This window comes from Bos taurus, chromosome 9, assembly GCF_002263795.3.
Source record: "Bos taurus isolate L1 Dominette 01449 registration number 42190680 breed Hereford chromosome 9, ARS-UCD2.0, whole genome shotgun sequence".
Taxonomy (NCBI): Eukaryota; Metazoa; Chordata; class Mammalia; order Artiodactyla; family Bovidae; genus Bos; species Bos taurus.
The window spans coordinates 40,614,986-40,627,174 of NC_037336.1; the positions used below are offsets into that span (position 1 = coordinate 40,614,986).

Below are 12,189 nucleotides of genomic sequence, written 5' to 3' on the forward strand. Positions count from 1 at the left end.
GAAATGAAATTAACTTAATAAAAAATAAAACTGTTCTAAAAGTAAAGTTTATTTTTTAAAAACAGAACTACCACATGAACTAACAAACCTACTTCCAGCTATATATTCAAAAGAATTGAAAGCAGGGTTTTGAAGAGATATCTCACACCCATGTGCATGGCATGTGAACTGTAGTTACCATGCTGTACATCACACTCTCAGTACTTATTTATCTTGTAACTGGACGTTTGTACCTTTTGACCATGTATGTGTGCATGCTAAGTTGCTTCAGTCATGTCCAACTCTTTGTGATCCTATGGACTCTAGTCTGCCAGGCTCCTCTGTCCATGGGATTCTCTAGGCAAGAACACTGGAGTGGGTTGCCATGCCCTCCTCCAGGGGACCTTCCTGACCCAGGGATCAAACCCTCATCTCTTGCGGCCCCTGCATTGCCAGTGAATTCTTTACTGCTGAGCCACCAGGGAAGCCCTACCTTTTGACCCTTTGACTCATTTCCTCCCACCTTTTCCTCTGTCTCTGGCAGCCACCAGTGTCTTCTCTATGAATTTGGTTTTTTTAGATTTCACAATAAATGAGGTCATATAGTATTTGTCTTTCTCTAACTTATTTCACTTATACTACTTCATTATAGCTTTTCCCTCCTAATTCTCTCATGTGAAACTTTTCCAAGTGTTTAAAATTCTTTTTTTTGCCCCAAATGCTCTTCATTCAGATGGAAATTTCAAAAAGCAGGTAAATCTGCATAAGCCAAAGGGTTACACTGGTCCTCTCAAGATTTCTTTCCCTTGACTTCTAATATTCTGTGACTTCCTGATTGCATACAGATTTGTTTAAAACCTTCGGAACTGGTGTATTCACAGACCCACATCACTAATCTCCACATTTGTATTGAAGTTGTTATAATTGGGTGGCAGGTGGGGGATAGTTTAGCAGAACTCACAAAGCACCTGCAAGATTTGTTTTGAATCAGTTTCTTTCTATAGCTGTTAGTAAACATCTCAGGACCTCTCAGCTCTCACTTTAAAGGCTAAAAATCTAAAGGGAAGTAAAGAGCATTGTCACTTAAAAAGGCAGACTGAGCACAGACCTGGTGACTCCAGGGACCAGGGAGTAGAGTAGACCAGGGGCCATTGTCACCTGAGACCATGTTAGAAACACAGACTCATGGGCCCTGCCCTTGACCTTCTGAATCAGGATCTAGGTTCTGTAATACTGAGTAAGATATAGCAAGCATGTTTTGTTATATTTATTTAACAGAGGCTTTTGCTTCTTGTTCTTAATGTACAGCTTTAGTGCTTTCAAATTGTTTCTCTTTTAAAATTAAGTGGCTCTTTTTTTTTCTTCTGAAAGTCAGAAGAACTCAAAAGATATTTGGTTAAGGTCCAGGAAAGTGACATATCAGGGTAACATCCTTGACTTGGATGCCTATGATGGTAATTTCAGTGTGTCATTTTTCACAGGTAGTTGAAGAAAACAAGAATAGGTTTTATGGTGCCCCCAAATATGGAGGATGGATACTGGACAACTGCCCTCTTGTGAAAGAACTCTGGATGGTCTTAGTCGACAAAGGAGTTCTACCCGATTTAGTCATCTGTTTATCAGACACAGAAAACAATGGTTGGTAAATACTTATCATGTCAATTCAGAGTGAAGTTTTTACTGCTGATAATATTTTTAGTTTATATTTTTATGAACTATAAAATGGAAAACTCTCCACCTTCCCTGGATACAACAAATACCACCCCAGCAGTCCCTTCATGACCTAGAAGTACACAAAAGGAAACATCCAACCACTGAGTAGGTGGCCACGGATGGTATGCTGGGTCACTGGATGCTCCAGTACACTCTTATCATTATTCTTTGGAGCTGAGCATTTAACAACCCTCATCCCAGTCAGCATTATAACTTCTGAATGAAAAATATATAAGGCTGAGGGCAAAACTATCTATTAATCCTTTTTCCCCTCAAATGGGAAATACTAAGTAGATAAAGATAGCAGAACTAAATTTTAATTTCTGTCACTGTGTATAAAGCTATAGTAATAAAAAATTATGGCACTACCAGAAAAAAATGACATAGACCAATCAAACAGAACAAAGAGCCCAGAGATAAACTCACACATATACAGTCAACTAATATTTGATAAGGGAGCCAAAAATATTGTTATTTTGCATCTTAAGGAAATATATTTGAAAAGAGAATTTCCAGGGGGAGACTGTATTATACTACTTTTTATGTTTTAGTTACTTACAGTATAATATATACCTTTTTAGAAGGATTTAAGATGGTCTGAAAAAATCTGGGCTCTATTTAGATAAATACTTAAAGGAAAGTATATTTGGATATAGACAGAAATAATTTTTCATTTCTAATTTCCAAAATATATCTCACTATATTTTATAGAGCTTTAAAATTAATATTACTGTTTATCTGTATTTCAGGAAAATATTTATATAATAGACTGTATTTAGAGAATAAACAAGAAATTGACTCTAAGATTTTAGAAAGATTATTAGATGAACTACTAAAGGAAAGAAAAGAGGAAGAAGCAGCAAGGTAATCTGCCTGGCACAATAAATGATATTAATTAACCTTTTACAACTGTTAAAAATCTACTTATGATTTATATTCATAAAATGCCTTTAACATCAAAACAGGCCTACTAACAAGATCCAATTCTAATTCTAAGAAAAATAGTAATTTCATAAATATTCCCAGAATCTCTAAAGTATATAGCTGTGGGTATTTTCACAGTCCCAAATCAGACATTCTAAACCAAATGTTTACTTTCAAAAGACATTGTGAAAAAAAGTCCTGATAGTCCAGAGGCTAAAACTTCAAGCTCCCAATGTAGGGGGCCTGGGTTCGATCCTTGGTTGGGGAACTAGATCCCATATACCTCAATTAAGAGTTTGAATGTTGCAACTAAGACTCAGTGTAGTCAAATAAATAAATATATATTTTTTAATGAACACAGAGAAAGTATATATTTTCTACTCTATTTATCTGTGACTTAATTTTACTAACTAGAATCCACAGGTCAAAGAAATAATATAAAAAGTGAAAATACACTTGTGTCATATGACTTAAATTCAAAGCTTGACTAAGTTCTACATAAGGTAAAGAACAAGACTGCTGCTAAGTCGCGTCAGTCATGTCCGACTCTGTGATCCCATAGATAGCAGCCCACCAGGTTCCCCTGTCCCTGGGTTTCTCCAGGCAAGAATACTGCAGTGGGTTGCATTGCCTTCTCCCAAGAACAAGACTAGTTATTCATAACTGATAGGTTCAACATCAAATGCTTATTCTTGAGACTTCCTGGTGGTTCAGTGGCTAAGACTCTGAGCTCCCAATATGGAGGATGTCAACTCAATCCCTGGTGGGGTAACTAGATCCCACATGCCACATTAAGACTTGGTGCAGCCAAATAAATAAATTAATTAAATGCTTTTAAAAAATTGGTCAGAGATGCAATGCAACTTGGTTGGAAAAGAGATAAAATGTATAGGATTTAGAATTACATTTTTGGCCAAATATTTACAGACATGCTGATTATACCTGTTTTCCAGCATTAGTTTCCAAATGTGCTGGTCAAATGCAAGATAATTTCTTTTACCACCATTTGTCTTTGATCTACCCAAGTAGTATATGGAAGTAGCTAGAAACTGGCAGCAAAATTCTTCTTCCTCCTTGTCAGATTTTAGATTCTTAGCAGCCGCAACATATAGTATCCAGGTTTTGGATGAGGAAAGCATCACAAAAGAGCCCTACCTAACTAGAAAAGTAGAAGAATTGCCAGTTCACACACTACCAAGTAGGGAAGCCATGCAGAAACAATGCTCAGTAGTCTCAAAGGTCTGGGTCATGAACAAGAGAACTCAAATTACACTAAGACTTCAGTCTGGATCACAGGGTCACAGGGTTTAGAATATAGTGAGACAACACTTCCTATTAACAAGAAACAGGATTTGTGGTCCAGTGGTTACAAATCTGCCTGCCAGTTCAGGGGACACTGGTTCAATCCCTGGTCTGGGAAGATTCCACATGTCTCAGGGCAACCAAGCCCACATACCACAACTATAGAACCCACAGCCTAGAGTCTGTGAGCTGCAACTACTGAAGCCCACACACCCTAAAGCCCATGCTCTGCAACAAGGGAAGCCACCTCAATGTGAGGCTCAAGCACCACAGCGAGAGTGTAGCGCCTGCTTGCTACACCTAGAGACGAGCCCGGGTGCAGCAACAAAGACCCGGCACAGCCAAAGATAAATAAACCAAGGTACACACTGTTGGGAGGAGAGGTGTAGTGATATATTTGAAGAGAATATGTGTAAAGATTTTCAAAGGAAGGGGAAAAGGACACCAAAAGAACACTGAGTATGAGAGAATGACCCACCTACAGAACAGTCTGAAGAAGACTGTCCAGAGTGGCCTACTCACATGAATGGGCTCTGCTCCACTTAACTGGTCCCCTGTTGGTGACTGCTCGATACAGTTTTTTGATACTGTTTTTAAAAATGCAGTCAACATTCTTATACATGTTTCTTTGTGTAATAGTATGCCAATACCTGAGGGCTAAATTCCTAGTTCTTCAACCCTAATGAAAAACAGATTCCCTTATCCCAAACCTCTTTAAATTTCATCATTACTTTGTTGAAAAGAAAATAAATTAATTTTCTGAATACAAAGGAAATTTGCAAATTTTCAACTTATTCATACAGAAAAAACTTTAAAGTGCAAAAAATGTGAAATAAAATTTAAAAGCTGTCAGAATGCCACCATCCATAGATAATTACTATTAACAGTTTGATTCACTTTATTCTAGTCTTTTAATCTTCATTTATATACATTTTAAATAAAAAATTTGTATTATACATAGTTTTGTATTATATCTTTTTTCACTTAACTCTATGCTGTGAACATTTCTCATTTAGTCAGAGGGAAAATGATACCAGCTGAGAGTTAGACAATTCTTTATCAATTTTTCCAGGTTTCCTAATTAATAGCCAGAGTTTTTTAAAAACAACATTTTAACTTTCCTTACCAAAAAAAGATCCCCAAAACACACAAAAAATTCTGAACATTAACTAGCCTCAATATGAGTAAATTAAATGTTTATGTGGTAAAGTAAAAAGTATAGTGAATATTATAAATGATTTATTCTTTATTTTTACTATTATAAGCCTTAAATTCTATGATATTGTAAGATATTTGAATTTCCAAAGATAACTACATTTTGGACCTTTTCATTTCAGAAAAGTCAAGGAAGAGGCATTAAGAATAGAAGAAGAAAATCGAAAGCTATTGGAAGCTATGACTGCAAAAGCAAAAGGCAAACACAAGATTATATGATTAATAATGTGTCATTTGATTTTGTGTTGTGACTGCAAAGTTGCAGTATTTACAGAGAATTATAAACAGAGTGCAGAGAAGGCAATGGCACCCCACTCCAGTACTCTTGCCTGGAAAATCCCATGGACTGAGGAGCCTGGTAGGCTGCAGTCCATGGGGTTGCTAAGAGTCGGACACGACTGAGTGACTTCACTTCACTTTTCACTTTCCTGCATTGGAGAAGGAAATGGCAACCCACTCCAGTGTTCTTACCTGGAGAATCCCAGGGACAGGGGAGCCTGGTGGGCTGCTGTCTATGGGGTCGAACGGAGTTGGACACGACTGAAGCGACTTAGCGGCAGCGGCAGCATAAACAGAGTGACCATGTTTCCCAGTTTGCCCGTTAGAGTCCAGGTTTATGCCCAGGTTCCTGAAATATCTGTTTGACTCCCTCTCCTTCTCGTTGTGTTCCAATTTGGATAATGCACTGTATGATCACAGCAGTAATGAATTCATAGAAAATGGATTCCTAACACAGACACCTACTCACCCACCTTGTAAGAGGGATACACGGCAGGATCAGCATGTGCAACATGTTTTTAAATTTTCTAGTAAGCACATAAAAAATAAAAAGAAACAAATGAATTACAATAATCCCTCAATATCAATCAGGAATTGGTCCCAGGACTCCTGCAGATACCAAAAATTCATAAATTCTTAAGTCCCTTATATAAAATGTCATAGTATGTGTGTATAACCTAAACACATTGGCATATACTTTAAATCATCTCTAGATAACTTATAATGCCTAATAAAATGTAAATGCTATGTAAATAGTTGCTAGCAAATTCAAGTTTTGCTTTTTGGAACTTTCTGAAATTTTTTTTCGAATATTTTCAATTTGTGGTTGGTTGAATCCATGGATACAGAACCTGAAGATTCAGAAAACCAACTGTATATTTTATTTAATACACTATATCCAAATTATTATTTTAACATAATGCAAATTATGTTAAATTTAATTAACATTGATTCATGCATGTAATCAATGCAAAAATTATTGATATGTTTTTATATTCAGTTTTTCACACAAAGTCTCTGAAGTCATTGTGTATTTTACACTCACCGCACATTTCAGTTTGGACTAGCCACATTTCAAGTGCTCAGTAGATACATGTGGCTTGTGGCTATGTATCAGATAGTGCAGGAATAGCCATTCCCTATTAAATGGACATTTGGGCTGTTTCCTGTCTTTTACTGTTATAATATTTGGGACTGCTATATGCTATGGCATATATTTGGGAATATATTTTATATTCCATTTTAATAGATATAATATAGAGAGACTGTATCTATCTTTTTCATTAAGCATCATGCTCCAGGGGTTGTTCCCAATTAAATATCTGCTGACTTAAACTAAATAATTTATTTCTTCTCATTTTTTTGTATAAGCAGAAGAAGCTGAAGCCGAGGCTTTTGAGGATTTTGAAGTTGAGGAGTCTGAACTTCACGAAGGGTCTGAGACCCCTGAGGTTGCTGAGGAGACCAGGGGGTTCTTACCCGAGGAGTCTGACATTTTTGAGGCCCCAGAAACAGAACATGAATCAGGTTAGACTTTTATTAAAGAGTGCGTCCTTAATTCCACTGCTGCCTATTGGCATGTTTGTGTGCATGTGTGTGTATGTCTGTTGATGTGGTATAAAGTGGAAGCAGGTTGAGATTGCAGAGATGTGGCCCCAGAGAGCAGCAGGTGGCTGAAAGTATGGTAAGAAAGCTGAGTGCTCTGCCCGGGTGCTGGCACTCTTGTCAGGGTCTGTTATATAATTTGGGGGGCACAGTGTTCAAATATCAGGAAAAAAGACTCATTAAAAGTACAAGAATATAAAGCTCTTTCTTTCCTTCCACGGTCTCTCTTAACTTGTCATAGTATTTTATGTTTGCTGTTTAAAGTCATTCTAAAAAAAAAAAAAAAGTCATTCTAAAAAAAATTAAAATTTTAAGTTCTTAAGCATGAATTTTACCATTCATCTTTATGTTGCCCAATGCCACTTTTAAATGCAAACCTAAGAAAGGATGTGATGAGGTTCCATAGTCATTCATGTCTCTTTAAATGCCATTACCTTCATTCTGCATCTGGAGCAAGTTCTAATTTGAAGGGGAACCATGGTCAGGCCTGTCAGCATCTTCCCATCCCCAAATCACTAAGTCACACTTTTTCCCACACATCGTGGGCCCTGTTAGAATTCTGTGCTCATGATGGGGTATCAGGAACACTCATAGGAATGAGATGGCAAAGAATGGCAGACAGATCTCTGCTCACAGGTGTGCCCTATTGTCCTGCTGGAGTCCCTTTGGATTTTGCTTACAAAACTCGGTTCAAAGATCAAAATGACAACCAAAGTGCATTAAACTAAGTATGGGGCCATTCTGGGCAAGAGATACAGGACACCCACACAGCTTATATACCCATGAAGCCAGCCCTCCTCAAATGTCCAGTTTGTTGGGTTGGGACAGGGCAAGAAGGAGTCTATAAGGCAACGAGAGTCACTCTCATGACTGGAGAGTGGACTTAAGCAGCAAGATCAGGCACTTCATGGTGGTGGAAGCAGGGCTCATAAATGCCTCGAAGCACAATTAGTGTTGAATTACTCCCTCTTCTCTTGAGTATTAAACATTATAGATTCTATTGAAAGAGGACCCAACTATTATTTTAGCTAACTTGCAGGACAGTTTGCACAATATTACAGAATGGCTATATATACATTTTTTTGTTAATATATATGTGTGTGTGTGTGAGACACACAAAACTTGTGTCTCAGAACTAGGAAAGACTAAGGGGTGAGAAGAAAGATAATTAGTCCTTCCTTCCCTGAAACTATCTACACTAGATCTGTATGTGAATCATGTCTTTTATTATCCAGGAAAGCAGTTGTTGATCTGTATCTTCAAAAGTGCTATTAATTGAGATTCTCCTCAGTTTCACCACACCTACACCCACAACTGAGACTTTGGCCACTTTACAGTCTTTAGGAATATCTTTATGGGTATGTCAAGAAATTAAAAGAATGCTCAGGCATTTTTGATGCCATGTGAATAGACATTTGAATGATATTTAACAACAGTTATCAGAACTGTATGTATCAATTATTATTCTGGTCAACATCCTTTTGTGTATTTAAGAATATTCTTCATTTTCTGCCTTATTTTATTATGTATTTTTATGCCTCCCTGGAACCAACCAGTGGGTTCGTGTGTTTGCAGTGTAGAAAACTAAACTCTGACTGCAGATGTCTGCAGCAAAGTAAGGGCTTAGTAGTAGGACACCAAGGGAGGGAGTGGGAGACAAGCCTGAGATCCACTCCAACTTGGTCTTTGAGTTGCGGGCATTTAAGGAGGAGAGGGCTTCCCGGGTGGCACTAGTAGTAAAGAACTCACCTGCCAGTGCAGGGGATGTAAGAGACATGGGTTCAATCCCTGGGTCAGGAAGATCCCCTGGAGGAGGGTGTGGCAACCCACTGCAGTATTCTTGCCTGGAGAATCCCATGGACAGAGGAGCCTGGTGGGCTGCAGTCCATAGGGCTGCAAAGAGTTGCACATGAATGAAGCAACTTAGCTCATGCACAAAGGGGAAGAACAAAGAATCTGCAGTTAATCATCATCCTGTGACATTTCTTAATCGTTGTTTTGGGGGTCAGGATGCCTACTGTTTATGAATCTTTTTTTTTTTTGCTTTTTCCCCATTTTATTGAAGTCTAGTTGCTGTACATCAAAGTGATTCAGTTATACACATTCTTTTTTTTTTTAATATCCTTTTTCATTATAATTTGTCCCAGGTTAGATATAGTTCCGTGTGCTATACAATAGGACCTTGTTGTTTATCCATCCTAAATGTGTTGAAGTGTAATAGTTTGCATCTACCATCCCCAAACTCCCAGTCATCCCTTTCCCTCCCTGTCTCCCCCTGTAACTATGCTTCTTTGTCTACCTCCTGCACTAGGAGGAATTCTTTAAATGCAGTTGTTGGTTTTTTTTCCTTTGTATCCCTCGAACCTACTGGTAGCCTTCAATAAATGGCTGTTGAATGTGTGACTTCTAGATATTTACCAAGGGTCTACTAAGAGCCAGTATACAAAGAGACCAGATATGAGACTAGTACAGTGAACAAATGTGTGCAAGACAGTCCCTGCCCTGAATGGGGATGAGCCCTAGTCAATGGGTAAGATGGACACTGCTGCTGCTGCTTTGTCGCTTCAGTCGTGTCCGACTCTGTGCAACCCCATAGACGGAAGCCCACTAGGTTCCTCTGTCCCTGGGATTCTCCAGGCAAGAATACTGGAGTGGGTTGCCATTTCCTTCTCCATGTTTATGAATCTTTTTATGAGTATCTGGTGATTCATGATCCAGGGATCTGTTAGCTCATCTTGCCCTGGAGAAACAACCTGAGTATGTACATTAATGATGTTATCTGATTCTGGTTGATTAGTGTTCACTTAGCACAGAAATGAGCCATGAAATTAAAAGACGCTTACTCCTTGGAAGGAAAGTTATGACCAACCTAGATAGCATATTCAAAAGCAGAGACATTACTTTGCCAACAAAGGTCCGTCTAGTCAAGGCTGTGGTTTTTCCTGTGGTCATGTATGGATGTGAGAGTTGGACTGTGAAGAAGGCTGAGCGCCAAAGAATTGATGCTTTTGAGCTGTGGTATTGGAGAAGACTCTTGAGAGTCCCTTGGACTGCAAGGAGATCCAACCAGTCCATTCTGAAGGAGATCAGCCCTGGGATTTCTTTGGAGGGAATGATGCTGAAGCTGAAACTCCAGTACTTTGGCCACCTCATGCGAAGAGTTGACTCATTGGAAAAGACTCTGATGCTGGGAGGGATTGGGGGCAGGAGGAGAAGGGGACGACAGAGGATGAGATGGCTGGATGGCATCACTGACTTGATGGACGTGAGTCTGAGTGAACTCCGGGAGTTGGTGATGGACAGGGAGGCCTGGCGTGCTGCGATTCATGGGGTCACGAAGAGTTGGACACGACTGAGCAACTGAACTGAACTAAACTGAACTGAGCACAGAAATGAGGTCAGAGGGGACAAGAAAGGGAATAATGTTTTGAATAAAGAGATTAATCATAAACTCAGCAGGGGAACTCGGTTTTAGGGGAAATCAGTACTTTACCTAATTAGAGAAGGCACTGGCGACCCACTCCTATACTCTTGACTGGAAAATACCATGGACGGAGGAGGCTGGTAGGCTGCAGTCCATGGTGTTGCTAAGAGTCGGACACGACTGAGCGACTTCACTTTCACTTTTCACTTTCATGCATTGGAGAAGGAAATGGCAACCCATTCCAGTGTTCTTGCCTGGAGAATCCCAGGGACGGAGGAGGCTGGTGGGCTTCCGTCTATGGGGTCGCACAGAGTTGGACACGACTGAAGCAACTTAGCAGCAGCAGTACTTTACCTAGTGAGAACTGTATTATCAATTTGACATAGTATACACAATTTAAACTTTTGATATTTTCTTTGTGCCAAAATTTTCATAAAGGAATAATGTTTTTAAAACTCAAACACTAACTATTAGATATTTTTTTAAGTATCTGAGCCTCCTGAGGATGCTACAGTCGGAGCAGAATTTCCAAAAGGATCCAGAGAGGGCCTGGAAACTAAAGAATTACCTGAAACAGGTTAGATTATAAAATAAAAGTAGTGCATAGAAATGCTTTTCATATTCTCTTACAATTTTAGGCATAAAACCAATTTCCTACCTATTTCTTTCTATGCCAGTTATATGCTGGTTGATGTGTGTTATATTTGCCTAACTTATTAAAAAGTGTATCTAGCCAACTTATAATAGTTTTTCAACAAATTTTATGTTCTACTTTTATTAAAAAAGTTGCCATATGAAATTCATATTATCTAAATAATTTGGATTTTATTTATAAGTAACAATTCATCTACAGCCAAAACAATGAACAAAGCATAGTTGAAATATGAATTTATAAATGCATATTATTGCTTAGAACTCTAAGTTTATTTCTTTTAAATGTTTAAAAAGTATTATAAATTATTTTGGCAATATAGCTAAACATATAATGCTTAAAGTCTCTTTTTTCTTTCTTTTAAATTTTACTCAAAAGTTCTACTACCTGAATTTCCGGAAGATGGTTATCCTGATGTTCCTGAAATGGATTCAATTAGAGAGAATGTCAGCTCTTTCTACGCTGCCTGGAGACAGATGGAAACAGCTATCAGTGACTCTTTTACTCAAATTTTAAACCTGGAGATTGCTGGCAAAACTCCAGAGGAACTACTTCAAAAAGTCATTGAAATTATGGAAAGTAAGGGCTGCTGTAATCATAACATTTATTGTCGTGAGCAAGCCATATTATTAAAAGTACTGTGAAAGTTTAAAGCCTATGGTTTATGAAGTAAAACATTCAGTATATCCAGGGATGATATTTAAAATATTTAACAACTGTCCTAGAACACCCATCAGAACAGCCATTGGACACACAGCACTGGCCAGACTGGCCACTTGTCACCTAAAGAATTTGGAAAGGCCTATTTGCCTACACATGTAAGCTAAGAGACCAGCCCTACAGTTAATTTTCTTAATCTTGCTACTGTAATATGTTCATATGCTTTTATCCTAAAAATGTCTTCCCAACTGTGTTTGTTTTTGAAAGAACCCTTTCACCATGCTGCTTGGGAGTTAACTATAGAAGATTATGATGAAGAAACAGAAGACTATCAGGCTGAAGCCGATGTCGATGAGGAGCTAGAAGAGGAAGAAGAGGAAGAGGAAGAGGTGGGGGGCTTTTCTCCTGCTCACTGCCCGTGGTCACGTCACTGAAG

At 38.4% G+C, this 12,189-nt stretch overlaps 1 protein-coding gene across 4 annotated transcripts in view; it reads left to right on the forward strand.

The window, feature by feature from the left end:
• Positions 1–12,189, forward strand: part of AK9 (adenylate kinase 9) — a 116,849-nt gene that overhangs the window by 55,372 nt on the left and 49,288 nt on the right. For all 4 annotated transcript variants that reach the window (XM_059889863.1, XM_005210829.4, XM_024996966.2 and 1 more), the window contains 7 exons: positions 1,461–1,617; positions 2,442–2,556; positions 5,256–5,332; positions 6,787–6,939; positions 10,929–11,018; positions 11,472–11,672; positions 12,021–12,142. In XM_059889863.1, coding sequence (XP_059745846.1) covers positions 1,461–1,617; positions 2,442–2,556; positions 5,256–5,332; positions 6,787–6,939; positions 10,929–11,018; positions 11,472–11,672; positions 12,021–12,142 — 915 coding nt within the window. The remainder of the gene's footprint in view (positions 1–1,460; positions 1,618–2,441; positions 2,557–5,255; positions 5,333–6,786; positions 6,940–10,928; positions 11,019–11,471; positions 11,673–12,020; positions 12,143–12,189) is intronic.